This window comes from Eurosta solidaginis, chromosome 2, assembly GCF_040869045.1.
Source record: "Eurosta solidaginis isolate ZX-2024a chromosome 2, ASM4086904v1, whole genome shotgun sequence".
In the NCBI taxonomy this organism is placed as follows: domain Eukaryota; kingdom Metazoa; phylum Arthropoda; class Insecta; order Diptera; family Tephritidae; genus Eurosta; species Eurosta solidaginis.
In genome coordinates, this window is record NC_090320.1 from 37,425,505 (window position 1) to 37,442,633 (window position 17,129).

Consider the following 17,129-nt stretch of genomic DNA (forward strand, 5'->3'; position numbering starts at 1 on the left):
GGTAACTCTCTTGGCTAAGCGTCCAAAGAGACCAATCTACCGGTAATTAGAGAAGAAAGCAGTGGTTAAATAACTCGCTACAAAAGAAGTTGTGATTCATAGCGGAGACACGCACCTCTGTGATATGGCGTGTTGTTTAGTTTTTTAAAACTTTATTTATGTTATTTACGAGTAAGATAGCCAAAATGGCTATTACGTCGCTCCCCATGCAAATGCATACAATCAACTCATATATCGCACGATGCTGCATCCAAAGTCATGTGTTCCGGCCTTTAAAGCACCGTCACATAAGCAGTTTTTCATATTGATGCGTTTAGCACAATCTTATGCATTATGAGTAGATTGCACGTATTTTAATGGAGAACGGCAGATCGAGAGACACTAGCGCCATCTGACATGGAAACGTAGCCATCTTCCAACTTTAGTTACAATCAAAGCATTAGAAGAATTTGACATTTGATTTGGCTAAGGGTGATTGCATACTTTGCAAGTGAAACTATTTTTCCCACTTGGTGGTTCTTTTCTAAAAATTTTCAAAGTTAAAAACTGCAATTTAACAAATGAATAGAACACAAAATATGTAAACAAGTATTTTTCTTGTATAGTGAGAATGTTTATAACAGTGCTTTGCGAAATTTTTTATGTGAATGGGCAAGGCGGAATAAATTTAAAATGCCAAGTCTGAATTTCTTTTATATTTACAAACGCAATATCTTGGTTGATTGTGGCGATGTTACTGCAATGCATAAGATTGCGTTGAACGTATCTTTATGAAAAACTACATTGTGGCGCGGCCTTTACGTAGAAAGAATGATATGTTTAGATGTTTATTGGATTTTTTTCAGGTATGAAAATCAAATTACCTTATATATTAAATAAATAAATAAATGTAAGGCGCGATAACCTCCGAAGAGATCTAAGGCCGAGCTTCTCTTCCAATTTGCGTCGTGCTCCTCTTAATTTTCCCTACAAATTGGCCGGACGGGACCTACATGTTTTATGCCGACTCCGAACGGCATCTGCAAGGCAGATGAGTTTTCACTGAGAGCTTTTCATGGCAGAAATACACCCGGAGCGCTTGCCAAACACTGCCGAGGGGCGACCGCGCTTAGAAAAATTTTCTTCTAATTGAAAAACCTTATTTCTAAAATTTTGATGTTGCTTTGCCCGGGGTGCGAACCCAGGGCATACGGTGTGATAGGCGGAGCACGCTACCATCACACCACGGTGGCCGCCTTATATATTGGGTCGAGTGAAAAAAGAAGCAAGCCTTTACTATAAGGACTACTTTGAAGAAAAATTAACGAAATCGGTTAAGGACCACGCCCACTTTTATTTCAAAGATATTTAAAAGGGTCATGGACGAATAAAATAAGCTATATCTTTGCAAAAAAGAGCTTTATATCAATGATATTTCATTTGCCAAGGGGATTTATAACAATAAATAGGAAAAACTTTAAATTTAAAAAATGGGCGTGGCACCGCCCCTTTTATGACTAAGCAATTTTCTATATTTTGGGAGCCATAACTCGAAGAAACATTAAAGGATCGCAATAAAATTGGGTACACAAACTTTCGCTATAGCAGGAAATATTTCTAGAAAAAATGGACGAGATCGGTTAAAGACCACGCCCACTTGTATATAAAAATAATTTTTGAAAGGGTCGTAGACGAAAATAATAAGCTATATCTTAGCGAAAAAGAGCTTTGTATCAATAGAATTTTACTTTCTAAATTGAATTATAACATTAAATTGGAAAACACTAAAAATTTTGAAAATGGGTGTGGCACCGCCCCTTTTATGACTAAGCAATTTTCTATGTTTCGGGAGCAATAACTCGAAGAAAAATTAACATATCGTAATGAAATTGTGTATACATATTTTCCTTATAGCAGAAAATATTTCTAGGAATATTGTAAGAAAAGTAATTTATCTGAAATGTAATGTACAATTGAAGCTCACGCTGAGTATATAACGTTCGGTTACTCCCGAACTTAGACACCTTTACTTGTTTTTTTTTTTTTTTTTGTTTAAGGCCATACCGTTCCGGTCCCCGAACTTTATAAATTTATACTTACACTGCTTTTAATACGTGCAAGGTAGGTATATTTTTGGTGTATGCTTTAGCTCCTGATGCTTCTAGCTCGGCTAATTGCTTCGGATGCATAGTCTTTTTGTGAAAACGACAACTTGGTCCAGTTGAAAACCTCTTATCACAGAAATCGCATGCGTAAGGTCTGAGGTCTGTGTGTGCAATTAAATGATTTTTAAGTGTATTAGCACGTTTGAAAAGACGTCCACAGTAGTCACATTTGTGGGCCATTTTATCGGAATGTACTAGCAAATGACTTTTAAGCGTAGCACGTGTATTCAATTGTTTACCACATTCAGGACAAATGTAATTGTCTCCATGAATTTGCAAATGCCTCTAAAATATACATCAAATATAAATACAAATTATTGTTATCATTGCATTTGAAATTGTCGTCTGAGTGACAGTATCTTGTGTATGATCTTTAAAGACTGTATACATACTAGACTGGGTCGATTTACTATCCGATATCGGGCCATCGATTTTTCGATAGGATTTGAGCTCAGGAAAACAAAGTTCCAATACGCATACCCAAAAAAATAATTTTCGAGCCTCCGAAATTTAATTTTTTTACTTTTTTCGACTTTGATTTTTATGGGTTTTTTCATGACCTACTAAAAAAATTTTCATTTGATTGTAAAATTTTCATGTATACCCTGTCCGATCCAAAAATGGCCGCTAAAAAAATTTGGCGATAACAGTTTTTTGAAAAAAAAAAAAAAAGGTTTAGCGGACATTTTTGGGTCGGACAGGGTATACACATGAAATTTTTTTTAGTTTATGAAAAAAAACCATAAAAATCAAAGTCGAAAAAAAGTAATAAAAAAATTAAATTTCCCCGGTTCGAAAATTATTTTTTTGGGGATGCGTAGTGGAACTTTTTTTTCTGGACCCAAATCTTATCGAAAAATCGATGGCGCGATATCGGTTAACTTTCGTCCATACAAATCGACCCGACCCAATACATACATATCTCAAGAAATATTGTCAGAATTTCGTTAAAAAACCCGAACTTGGAAGAATCAACGAGTTTATATAATATTGTTTCCGAGTTTATTGAGCTAATACCTTAATGGAGCTCATTCCGGAATGTACCGGATCTATAGACAAAGCCAAAATCGGTTTCCAATCGATTTTTGCCTAATATTTTCTAGTTTTTATTTTTCGTAAGAATTTAGTTATTTGTAGGCACCAAAACTAAGATACCGCACCTAATTTTGATTATTTTCCCCGTACCCGGCGTCTCTAAAAAATGGAAAATAATTTGAGCGGTGCCTTATTACAAAATTACCAAAATCGTGTTTTTTTTTTGTGTTTGTAATCGGTGCCAGAGATATGGCGATCTCACACTCAGCCTAGTCTTCAAAAAGTCTAGTGATCCAAGCTTTTTTTCGTAAAATTTAGGTGTTTACGAGCACTAAAACTAAACAAAAACGGCCCCCAATTTTGAACTTTTCTTCCCGTACCCGGCGCACTAGGGAGTAAGTGGGCGATATGATACAAATCGGATAATGATTAAAACTTCAAAACTAAATATTGAAAGCCGTTTAAAAAAAAAATCATCTTGCTTTTTTTTCACTGTTTTTTAGTCATCAAAAATTAGCTAAAAGCTTATTTTTCTTTAAAATTTTTAAAATCAATCCTACTATAGATTTTGAGTTGCTGAACAAGAGTTTGTAAAAAAAGTATAGGTTAGAAAAAGAATTTTCACATTAAAAGCCGCCAAAAACGATGGCATACATGTAACGTAGCAAATGCTACGCCACAATATCTATTTCCCATTTAGCGCCCACCCCTAACATTATATTTTCCATTTACTGCCCACCCCTAGTATTGTATGTACCGACAAACATATACATACATACTGGCCCAACAACCATCGCGCAAGCACAAGGCAAGCCAGCGATGGTGAACGCACAATGCTTGGGAATTTTCATTCGTGGCGCGCTGTGCGCCACAATGCGAGCATAATTCCCAATGCGTTCATAGTTGCATATGAATAAAATGATTTGTCGGAATACACCAGGCACACTTCGCCGTAGGTAAGTGAAGTGCTTGCCGGCCACCATTGGCGGTCGACAAGGGGTGCCCTTTGGGTTAGGAGGGTGCGTTACAGGGTCGGTTGCACCGATGGTACGCCCCCCTGCCTATCGGACGCCCTGTCGGTTTACCAACATTTCCGGTGAGTAAGACGGTATTTACACCCCTTATTACTCACTGGAAAGGTAATGCACGAGTAGCCTTCTCGGGTAGGAAGGAAACCCGTCCCAACGTCAGTGGCGGGGCGGATTCCCCCACTACCCTGGCAGGGACTCCCTTTGGGTCGACGGGGGTAAAGTTACAAGGTCGGTCCTGCCGATGGTACTTCCCCTCCCGGCCTATTGGCAACCGTAATATTTTGTCATCATCTCCTCTGAGTAAGACGGGGCTCACCCCCCCCCCCCTATTACTCAGAGGAAGGGTAATGCACGGATATACGGCTCAGGTAAGAGGGGAACGTCCCAACGCCTGCGGCGGGACAAACTCCCCTACTGCCCTAGCCGAATACCCGAGCCAATATATTGCAGTTAGTCCAATTAGTAAACTCTCACTAATCGACACTTCGCCGTAGGTACAACATCATCGCCATCCCGATCCTTGCACATCCCATCCCGAAATCTAGCCACCACCGTCGTCACAGCTATTTGGTGAGAAATACCGTCATTCAATACTCTCTCTTCGGGCGTGATCATCACTACTGCCGTTATCACCCCTTGGCGAGAGCCACCGTCATTCACCGTCGTCTTCACCATCTGAGCCACCGCTAGCTAGCACTATATCTCTCTCTGTGGAGAGCCGTCGTCCTTGGATTATAATATATTCTCAGCGACTCTACCTAGGGAAAATCTCTCTCTCTCCTGGATTCAAGATTGTAGATATTTTAGCCTGAGTGCCGCGGGTGTGTGTGTGTTCGAAATCAAAACACTAATTTACTGTGTATTTATTTAGGTGGGGGAAGTGGGACCTCCATCCGACTCTGGGTTGACTTGAGCATACCTCAGCCTTTGACCAAACCCTCATATTTTCTAGTTTTTATTTTTCGTAAGAATTTAGTTATTTGTAGGCACCAAAACTAAGATACCGCAATTTTGAACTTTTCTTCCGGTACCCGGTGCACTAGGGAGTAAATGGGCCATATGATACAAATCGGATAATGATAAAAACTTCAAAACTAAATATTGAAAGCCGTTAAAAAAACAATCATCTTGCTTTTTTTTTACTGTTTTTTGTCATCAAAAATTAGCTAAAAGTTTATTTTTCTTTAAAATTTTTAAAATCAATCCTACTATAGATTTTGAGTTGCTGAACAAGAATTTGTAAAAAAAGTATAGGTTAGAACAAGAATTTTCACTTTAAAAGCCGTAAAACACGATGGCATACACTTTGTTTCTACTTTTCTTGAAAATTGTTTGAACATATATAAATATAATGTGATTTGGAATTAAAACATGTCCTTTGTTTTTATTTTAAAATTAAAAACAGCTCAAAAATGGTCATTTGTAACGATATAATATGAATTGTATCACACCAATATCCTAAACTTTATTTTATGAGAAAAAAAGGTAAAAAATGCAAAATCATTTTTTTTTTTAAGTTACGCACAATAATTTTTTTCTCACACCCCTAAAAAATTGGACTTTCAAGCATTTTTTGTTTTGAAAGTTTAGCCTTAATCGTTGCGGAGAAATTTGATTTTGAGACCTTTTTTTCCAGTAAATGGAAGTCATGGCATAAATATTACCAGGTAAAACTATTTACTCTTCTTGGCGGCCATAATGGTTTTTTGATTTTTAAAAAAATTTTAAAATCAGCCTTAAACGTTGTGGAAATGCCAAACCAAAGTAAACACAAAAAAATTGTTGGTTTGACATTTTCATTTTTTTTAATACCAAAAAAATAAAATGCTTATGAAATAAGTGAAAAAATATTTCGAAACGTTTTGAAATCGGTTTTTATTAATAATGCAAAAAATTAGTTCCCAATATAATGGATGCCTCAACACGTGCTATTTTGCAAAGGGAACGAATGTTGGAGACCACCCCTATTGATTTTTCATTCATCCTTCTTCATTTGGTTGATACGTCTTTAACCCTTACATATGTTGAAACTTCACTTTATAAGAGATCACCAGTCTCAAGTGTCCTCGCTACTGCGGAAAAAAATGATCTTGGAGATATTTTTTGGTTTGTTTTGGTCCTTTTCCCCGCGGTTGGAAGATACATTTTTTAATTGGCGCTTAACCGTTTAGGAGATGCTGGTCGTTGCGTAACCCTGTTCGCCGATAACTGACGCCAATAGGGGGCACCAAGAGAGATCAAAGTCTTCCCCCACCTGCTTCTCCGAACCCAGTGGAGATCTTCCCATAACTTGCCCACGTCAGCAAAAACGCTGTAGCTCTTCACAGCTTAGCTAAACATCATCGTCCAGTTGGAGTATGATAGTTCGTGGAGGCTGAATTTACAGGCTGAACGGTCAAAGTCTGCCGCCGTGGTGTAGAGCTATCAATCAGTGTGTTGGCCAATCCATCAAAAATATTTAAGAAAATTTGTATAAATGGTATTGATTGTCCCACGGCATTACCTTGGCACCAAAAGTTCGTCCGAATTAGCAGATAAATTTTTGGTTCGGCACAAAACATGTATTTAGGTGAGACAGTTCGTAGAAAAACCAATACACGATAAGTAGCCTTCGAATTGAATGGAAAGCTAGATATACACCAAATTGTTATTATTAGTAGATATGTATCTCTTTCGTACACCTTGGCGGTGAGTCGGGTTTTTCTTCTCGTCGCGCAGACGCTGATATATTTCTAAACAATTTGTTGAAGAAAATTCCTCAGAAGAGGATCGTGGCCTGATTCTTCCTTTTGCGGGAAACCACAATACAATTCTTGAATTGAAAATTCTGGAATGCGGTTCACCGTTGAGATTTCTTATTTTCTGGTTATTTCCACCAATAAAAAATTCCGTTTTGTATAAAATATCACAATATAATTGTTAGAACGCAAAAACATATGTAATTCTATACGACAGCATTACACCGGAAATACGCGTCCAAAAATACAGAGAGGTGTCAAAAGACTCATATTGACCTCGACAACAATAATCTGAAGGCGAAACGAAAACGAAAAACCGAAAAATGACCCAGAGTGCTCCGAGACCGAGGGTGGGATCAATAGTATTTTTGGCCGCGCTTATAAAAAATTACATTGGGTGGGTTCAACACCGGTTTGGAGACCAAAACTATATCCGCGGAAAACACTTATGTTCAGAATTTTTTTTGTGGGCACCACAAAATCATCAAAATTACAACAACCACATGAAAATTTTCAAAACTTCTTTTGCAAATATTATTATTATTATCATCATAGTTTACAAATAAATTTATAAACTATATTTTGTTACTGAGACCCTTGTTCCCTGCAATTAAACATATTGGTATGTAAGCTAAGTGTATATTGTCTTAAAGGGTATTTATTTATCGCTCCTGTGTTAAGTAGTGTGGTAGACGTTGTGGGTTTTCAAGGCGTTATTGACAGTGTTTATCGTTGCCGTTTTACTGCAGTCTAGGGCAACATCCATGGGGGGTTGATACTTTCGTCAACGGACAAATTTGTATCATGTGTTCGGGACTCAATGCAGTGGAGCATGTCGAACATTGAATCGGACCATTATCATTGTAATGATGAGATATGCTGAACAGCGTGGTTCCAACTCTCATTCTTGCAATCTTTATACATTCATCCCTGGTAAAGTTTATGTTGTGGTTTGGCCTCTTTGTGCCCGGGTTGTGTGTTCGAAGAAATATATTTGAAATTTTCCATTTTTCTTGTTCTTCAACGTCTTGACAACTATAACAGTGGTTTCTTATAATACTGCTATAGCAAGGTACTTCCACAGTTAATGGTAACCAAAACGCTGCTTTTGCTTTGATTCCTATGTGGCCTGGAACCCAAAGGATTTTTATTAATTGATCCTCTCCAGGTCTTTGGATTTCCGGTCCATTATATTCAGTAGAGCCAATGTATTTGACTACACTGTGGCTGTCGGAACATATCAACGTTTTTGCTTTTCTTTCAGCAGCGTATATAATTGCCTGTTCAACAGCTGCAAGTTCTGCATCGAAAATTCCTGCATGTAGCGGTAATAGACTTTGCTTCAGAGTTTTAAAGGAGACAACTGAAGTTTGCTCTACTAAAGCATAGGTTGAGGTATCGCACTGGCTAGAGCCGTCAGTGAACAAGATAAGTTCTGGGTTGAATTCATTTTTTATTTGTGCGTACTTAGTGGTTGTGCTGGTATGGGTGTTTTATTAATGTTAAGGTTGTTTAGCTTTTTCTGTTATCTTTGTAAACAATGTATCAATATTGGAGTTTGAACTTGTCTTTTGAATGTTATTTTGAGGTGATTTTGTACTGATTTGTGTTTGGTTTGTGTTTTCTTGGTTTTGAATGTTATTTAAAGGTTGTGGAGCTGGTGCAGTGACCTGTTTGATATTTTCTTTTAGCGGTCGTTCGATGTTATTATTTTTTGTAAGCCTCAACTTCAAGCAATTTCTGCATTTCATAGGGTTAGGAATGTATTCCGGAACTGCGACTTTTTCCCAGCCCAAGCTAATTTTTTCTGGTCTCCGGATTAAATTCAATGTTAGAATTGCTGTTCCTGTTGGTGCTGGTGTATCGTTAGTTACCTTCATGACTTTCTTAACTGCAATTACTTTTTGGCTTCTAAGCCTTCCAATAACTATTTTTCAGTAAGGTGGATAATGTTTTTCGAAAATATTCTACCCTGTGTTGAATTGAGGTTTTTGTGAAAGGATATTTTAACTGGTACAACATCAATATAGGTTGTTTTGATGAATTTTTCTGCTGCGTTAAGGTTATTTGCCTTTATCAGCAGGTCACCAGATTTAAGCTCTGTTACTTCAGAGTATTCGGAACTTATGTGTTTAAGCCCTTTTTCTATTTGGAAAACGTTATATGATGCTAATGGTCGGGTTTCAGTGTTGTTTTGGGCGATGGCGGTGGCTATGATGTATCGTGGTATATGGTTATCATTTTGTGCTATTGGCGGTAGAGGTACAAAATCCCCTTCCCTTGGTCTTTTAGATTTGGTTGTAGGAAGAGATATATTCTCGTCAAGTGTTTAAACCTATTTCTATGAGGGGGGTTATCCCCATTCATTTTGTTTGATTTCAGTTACCAAATATGTAGTTTTTAACACAACCACTTAGAAATAATATATACACTAACGGTCGCGTAGAAGAAAAATACAATACAAGCTTATTTACTACACTATAGTGTCTATAGACTTAGTTGCGCTGCGAAAAAAAGACACGTCTGCGTAAGGCGGCTGCCCGAATAGGACTGCTTTTGCAAATATCTCTTGACATACCCAAAATGTTTTACCTCCGCTTCCGGATTCGCGATCCTGGATCCAAAACGCGTCTTTTGATACCCCTCTTGCTATTTTTGGACGTGTATTAAGAGTGTCATGCTGTCGTATAGAATTACCAAATATATTACAGTTTGTTATATTTTTGTTATGAAGCAAAAACATTGAAAAGATCACAGAACTTAGGTACGGCAGCCTATTGGTGCTAGTGAAAGATAAACAATCCGCTGATAAATTTATTTCTGCTAAACTACTACCAGGAATTTGTGAAATTAAATGCAAATTTCATGAAAACCTTAATTTCGTCAAAGGCATGATCTTTGCACCCTACCTTACTATCCTTTCCGATGGAGAAATCACAAAGGAGCTAGCCTCCGAAGGAGTAGTAAATGTCTTCAAGTTTACAAAAATGGAAAATAACAAAGCTGTCCATACTGGAGCAATACTGCTCACTTTCGTCCTATACAAGCTACCAGAAAAAATCGACATTTCATGGCACAAAGCGCGAGTAAGGGAATATTTCCCGAATCCTATGCGTTGTAAACAATGTCAAGAGCTAGGTCATACCAAAAAGCACTGCCATAAACCTGCTCTGTGCCAAACATGCAGCTTCCCACCCCACGATGACAATTGCGCGCGTGTTCAATGCGTCAACTGCGAAGAAAAACACCCATCGAACTTTAACAAATGTGCAAAATTCCTTGAACGAAAAGAAATTTTAAAAATTAAAATTCAGCGTAGATGCATCATGAAAGATGCCTACCAGGCACAATTTCCTAGAGCTTCAGCTCCATCCTCTTTCGCTGGAGTAACCAACCCCAGCAACAATGATACTACTACACCAAAACAACACATTACAAAAAAACAAAGTAACTAATGAATTACCTGAAAATAAAAATAATAAAACTTCTTTTGACAAAGAAGCAGATAACAACACTTTTGATTTCGATGAAGCCGCAAGTGTAGCAATGATAACCTCAGAAATTTGACCAATAAACCACAATTACAACCGAAAATAAACAAACAACAATCGATTCGCCTATAACTCGACTGAGTTAGCAATTGATTCAAAACAGCAATTATTACTTATTGCCAAATTCTAACATAGAATTTTCCAACGCAGATTCAGGAGACATCCTAAACGTCAGTTTTGCTAAAGATCATGGCCTTTAATGTTCTTCAATGGAATATAAAAGGAATATTCAACAACATGAATGAATTACACCTTCTAATAAAAGAGCACTCACCTTCCATTATATCGCTTCAAGAAACACACCTACCATTCAATAGAACAGCGCCAATTTCTAATTCATACACAACATACTTTTACAACTTGCCAGAAAATCTGGCTAGCAAGCAAGGAATAACCGTTATGGTTAGAAATGACATACCCCACAAACGATTAGACGTCCAATCTCGATTAGCGACTATTGCTATCGAGGTTAACACGAATGTTAAATTTACCATCATATCTACGTATATTCCCCCCAGCAATCGTTTAGCGTAAAAGACCTCTTCGAATTGTCCTCTGGGGTTAACACAGATCTTTTATTAGTAGGAGACCTCAACGCATGGAGTCCCTTGTGGGGCTCAGAATCCACCAATCAAAAGGGAAAAATAATCGAAGATTACTTGCTCTCAGATAACTTGATGGTGCTAAATGACATGGCCCCAACGCATTTCACAACACACCAGACTTTCACACATATTGATGTGTGCCTATTCTCCTCTAGTTTGGCCCCAAAAGTATCTTGTTCTACTCTCTCTCAACTGCATGGATGTGATCATTTCCCTTTGCTCACCAAAATTCTGTTAGCTAGGTCAAACCCGGGGACACCAAAACCAAAATTCATTATAGAAAAGGCAAATTAGGAGAAATTTCAACTCTCGGCCAATGAAACCATGAGGAAATACCCATTGTCCTCTAATATAAACAAAGAAGCTAACGCGTTGAAAAAAATAGTACTTACAGCAGCACACTTATCGGTACCCCAGACCCACAAGAGAAAACGCAAGACTGTAGTACCATATAGGTCAATCCTGCAAGCGTTAAGAGAAAAGAAACAGAAGCTTTGGCATATATATAAGAAACATAGATCTCCTGAAAATCTTGTTGAATACAAGAAAGCGAACGCAATTTTTAAAAGGGAGGTAAATGTAGCTAAAAGAGAGAGTTTAGAAAAAGCTAACGGAGGGGATAACACCTTCTCAGATCCAAAGAAAATTTGGACAAATATTAAAATGCTGACGGGCACATATACCCCTAACTCAATCAAAGCTTTAGTCAGATGAAGGAACAATATGCTCCGCGACAGAAATAGCAAACCATCTGGGCGCGTTTTGGTCTAACTACTCTAAAGACTCTAATTTTGATGAAGCTTTTGTTTCACATAAAAATATGACTTTAGAAAGCGGTTACCATAATGATACTCCATCAACGCAAGCGAAACTAATTGACTTGCCCATAACAGAATTCGAATACGATTTGACGGTAAAAAACATGTCTCGAAAAACTCCAGGCAGGGATCGCATTTCGTACCCGATGCCTCAAAATCTACCGCAGAAAGTAAAACAAAGAATAATTGCGCTCTACAACAACATTTTAGAACAAGGTTCATTACCACACACTTAGAAAAATTCCACTGTCCTGCCGCTTCCAAAGTCGAAACAATGCACATCACGGGCTTCCGACTATAGACCAATATCCCTAATTCCTTGTTCAAGTAAAGTTATGGAAAAAATCATAGCAAAGCGCATCATGTGGTTTGCCTCGTCAAACGGGCTCATCGATCCACACCAGGTTGCCTTCAGAGGTCAAGGGACAATAGACGCACTCCTGATATTTGAACACTTTGCCACAACAGCTCTAGCTTCAAAAAACCATGTTTTAATGTTGTTGTTGTTGTTGTAGCGATAAGGTTGCTCCCCGAAGGCTTTGGGGAGTGTTATCGATGTGATGGTCCTTTGCCGGATAAAGATCCGGTACGCTCCGGTACCACAGCACCATTAAGGTGCTAGCCCGACCATCTCGGGAACGATTTATGTGGCCACATTAAACCTTCAGGCCATTCCCCCCTCCCCACCCCCAAGTTCCATGAGGAGCTTGTGGTCGCCAGAGCCTCGTCTGTTAAACAGGATTCGCCGCGGATAGGTGAGGTAGACAATTGGGTTCGGAGAAGCTATATATTGCGCTGGCAACCTGAAGGGTTGCGTTACACAACCCCTTGAATCTGGTATTTTAGTCGCCTCTTACGACAGACATACCTACCGCGGGTATATTCTGATCCCCTAACCCGCTGGGGCTACCATGTTTCCATCCTAAGCCTTGATTTTGAGAATGAGAGATCGGAAATAACATACATATATAACTACGTAAAAGATTTTCTATCCAATAGCTCTTTTAGTGTCAAAACATGTAATAAGTATTCTAAAAATTATAAACTATTTAATGGTATACCTCAGGGTTCACCGTTGTCGGTAGTATTATTTATGGTAGCTTTCGATGAAATTAATAAAATCCTGTCTCAATGCAAAAAGTCCATGGGATTATGTATGCAGACGATTTGTTATTGTTTTCCAAATGTAAGGACTTATCGGTGGTCCAAAGCGATTTTTCTCAATTAATTTCAAAAATAACCAGTTGGTCAAACATCTCGGGAGCTAAGCTGTCATACAACAAATGTACAACTTTCCACATTTGTAATAAAAAGCTATGTCCATCAATAAGTCTAAATTTTAATAATGTGGAGTTTGTTAATAGCAGTAGTCTTAAGTTTCTGGGTATTGTATTTGACAAAAAGCTTACATATAAACTCCATGTCGAACATTTAAGAACAAGCTTAGATAAACGATGAAATGTAATAAAGTATTTATCATCGAAACATTGTCTGCTGCATCAAACAACTTTAATAGGCATAACAAAAGCGGGCACTGTGCCCGCAGGATCATGAAACGCTTATCACCGCTATACCACGATGCAGCTAGAAGAAGCTTGTGGACATTCCTGACATCTCCAACACGGTGCATACTGACAGAAGCAGGGCTTCCGACTGTGGAAGAAAGAACTAATCAAAACAGCTTGAAGTTGACCCATCAGCTCCTACACTGCAAAAACGCGATTCTTTGTGAGGCAGTGAATTCAGTCGCAAGAAATAGCAAAGTATTACGCCTTAATTCAGCCATTACAAGGTGCATCAACACAGCGAAGGAAGCATGCATTCCTATTAAGCCAGTAAAAGTGACAGTCCTCCAATCTGGACTAATATGCAATCGTTTGTTATAACCGATATGAGCAGAAGCAACAAGAGTACCACACCGGCAGCAGTTTATAGACAAATGTTTAAAGTTATCGCAACAAAATTTGAACAGCAAGATTGGAAATTCGCATATACCGACGGTACAAAAATTCATTCCACAACAGCTTTCGCGGTGGTAGATTCCAATCACAATACAATCACGGTCGGCCACCTACTTCCATTCTGTTCTGTATACACTGCAGAAGCTAGCGCGCTACTAGGCGCAACTCAATTTGCTCTCGGCACCAAAGAAAAATATATAGTATGCTCAGATAGCTTATCGACCATACCATCCATCACAAATATGTCCAGTACAGATAGCCTGACAGTAGCAATACGCAAAACACTTTTACAAAGCAACAGTCGAATAAAAATCATGTGGGTCCCAGGCCATGTTTCAATAGCTGGAAATGAAGCTGCTGATGAAAGAGTTAAGTTAGCAGCCCAAGAACCACTTATAGTTCAAAACTTTATCTCTAAAAAGGATATCTCCAAACTGGCTCAAATACACATACTTAAAGCAAAACTCGAAGATTGGAAGAATTATATCCACCACTACTCGAATATAAACACCAGCGGAGTCCTATATTCCCGATTAAAGTCACCTGCAACAATTTGAAAGCGTTTATCCGACTACGCATAGGACACACGATTAATTAACATGGGGCGGTTCTTAAAGGATCGAGCGTGTCACAGTGCCCACTGTAATGCAGAAACCAACTCTGCGATTCATCTCCTCTACAGATGTCACCATTTCGCAATAACCAGAGCAAGCCTATTTGAAAATACAAACCCTTCTAGTTTATTAAGAAATCATAACGCTGTAGCTATAGACAAAATAAATGAATTCCTTAGGTTAACAGATCTTAAGAAATTAATCTAGAGTTAATTATCTATAAGCCTTTAGTTAATCTAAGCAAAAACCGTATCTTAAAAAAAAGCGAGCCGAAGGTGTTCTTACTAGTGCTCCTTTTTCCAGTAAAGAAGGCATTTTGCACTTCTTTCCTTCTAATAAATAAAAAATAAATACAATTTTTTTAAACGTCATTTCGGCTCTCACCGGTTTTACCTTGTAATATTTAAACCATGATGGAAGCAAATTAAAATAAGCCTGTGAATTTCAAGCACTTTAAAATTTTAGTGTTGTGATTTGAGCGTGTCTTTTGGAACTAAATTATAGTTAGAATCGTTTTCTGAAATGTTTGTGAGCATACATAACAAGGGTATAAAGATTTTTTTCCACTCCATGAAAGTCATATTTAATATCAAACATGGAAATGTACCTGAGTATTTAAATAAAAATATAGCATTAGTTGAGCAAACTCACAACATAAATACGAGGAGCAAACACGATTTCAAATTGCCGTTTTTTAGAACTGAAATTGATCAACAGAACATTTTCTACAAGGGTCTGAAAAGTTACAATTATCTGCCTATGGATATAAAAAGTTGCAACCAAATAACAGTATTTAAAACAAAATTATATGAATATTGTAAAACCTTTGCTATAAGATAAAAAACTGTAAAATTTCTAATTTACGAATTAGGCTTCTGGCCGTAATAAATAAAATAAATAATCTAATCTAATCTACTCTCTTTGGTATTACCTTTAGGCGACTCTTCACTTTAAAGCTGGTGCCGCACACTTTGCATACATAAGGAGCATAATCTGTATGCTGCAGCATATGCTCCTTTAACTGCTTTTTTGCACGTAACGTTAAGCCACATACTTCACAAATAAGCGGCTGGTTATCATTTTCATGTGCACATCTAATATGTCTAGCTAAACGCCCTTTAGATTCTAATTTTTTGTCGCAATGGTTGCAAGCATATTCATTTGTATGATTTTTTATATGTTGCCTTAGTTGCATAGCAGTTTGGCACGATTCAGGACATTGTGGACAGATTATTTCTTTATGTTTTTTTTTCATATGTGAAACATAGAATTTGATGCGTTGAAATTTTTGTTCACACTTTTTACATGGATAATTATATTCTTCAGGAACATCATTATCTACATTATTCTCCTCTAAATTACTTTTATCGTCAGTTTTGTGTCGCTTTGATCTTGTTACAATATTTTTCGACGTTCTTTTACCGCTGGCTTCTGAGTTCATGTTAACACTATCTTTGTCATCATTATCATCAATACTGCTGCTATCTATTGTATCATCAGCAGTTGGAGCATAATCTTCACCGAAATCATCACCAAACGGATCCATAACCTCGTCATTTTCAAATTCAGTTAATACTACCTCCACTGCTGGAACTTCCTGTGTCTCTTTTTCTTCACTTTTAACTTCATTTTGTACTACGTTGGCAACAATTTCATTTGCACATGACAAATCAGCAACAAAAATTTCCTCTACGGCAGGATTATTGGCGGTTGAATTATTTGTAAAGAATATATCATCTTCTTTTAAGTTGTATTTCTCATACAAGTCTTTCGGATTTAAATTAAATATATTGGCTTCATTCTTTAAATCATCGTACATTTGTTGAACTTTGAACACACGTTCTCTGTATTTCATCATGGAATTGATTATGTTGTAGCAATCTGTACAAACTAGTTGTGATAATTTCTCATCCTCTTTAATCTGCAAAAAAAAAAGCTTTAAATAATGCACCTATAATTTATTTTATATATTTCGTTGCACATACATGAACTCTGAAGAATTCTTCTATAATGTGCGAAATGATCATTCTATTGCTGTAGTCAGGATATGAAGCTGGTGTTGCTGTCGTGGAGACAGGCCGAGTCTCGCAATGTCCTGATATGATATTTATAAATTGTGCATTATGTTTAGCACACAGACGGCACCAATTTTTCCATTCATCAACGTAAAAGCCTTGGTGGTGATTCCAACATGGTTCAACCTCTGCTATGCCTACATCCGCCATTGTACCAAGGGATTATTACACTGAAAACTACTTTTGAGCTGTTCGTAAATTTTTCAAATCAAAATGGAGTACTGGGTGGTTTATGCTAAAACTGGTCTCTTTGATTTGAATTCTTCAACCAGCTATAAAAGCTTTGGCTACAAATGAACAAATAATAATTGAGAATTGTTTACTATTTTACTTGTCCGCCTAGAGATGGTAAGCTTTCAGCGCTTTTATCGATAGTTTTTAATTTGACAGATTAACAGGTTAAAGCACTAATTAAAATTCCTTACACGCCAACCTAAAATAAACGCACGCAAGTCATTTTCTGTCAAAAATGTCTCATGTACATATAACTTGTATGAGAGCAACCCAAATTGAATTTGCTGCGTGAAAACCTAACTCGATTTCCAATTTTTGTTCTG

At 37.5% G+C, this 17,129-nt stretch overlaps 1 protein-coding gene across 1 annotated transcript in view; it reads right to left on the bottom strand.

The window, feature by feature from the left end:
* Positions 1–17,129, bottom strand: part of LOC137241492 (zinc finger protein 208-like) — a 184,129-nt gene that overhangs the window by 11,582 nt on the left and 155,418 nt on the right. Inside the window, exons 11-13 of the mRNA XM_067769097.1 lie at positions 16,483–16,731; positions 15,429–16,418; positions 2,080–2,429 (exon numbers count right to left, since the gene is read on the bottom strand). Coding sequence (XP_067625198.1) covers positions 2,080–2,429; positions 15,429–16,418; positions 16,483–16,731 — 1,589 coding nt within the window. The remainder of the gene's footprint in view (positions 1–2,079; positions 2,430–15,428; positions 16,419–16,482; positions 16,732–17,129) is intronic.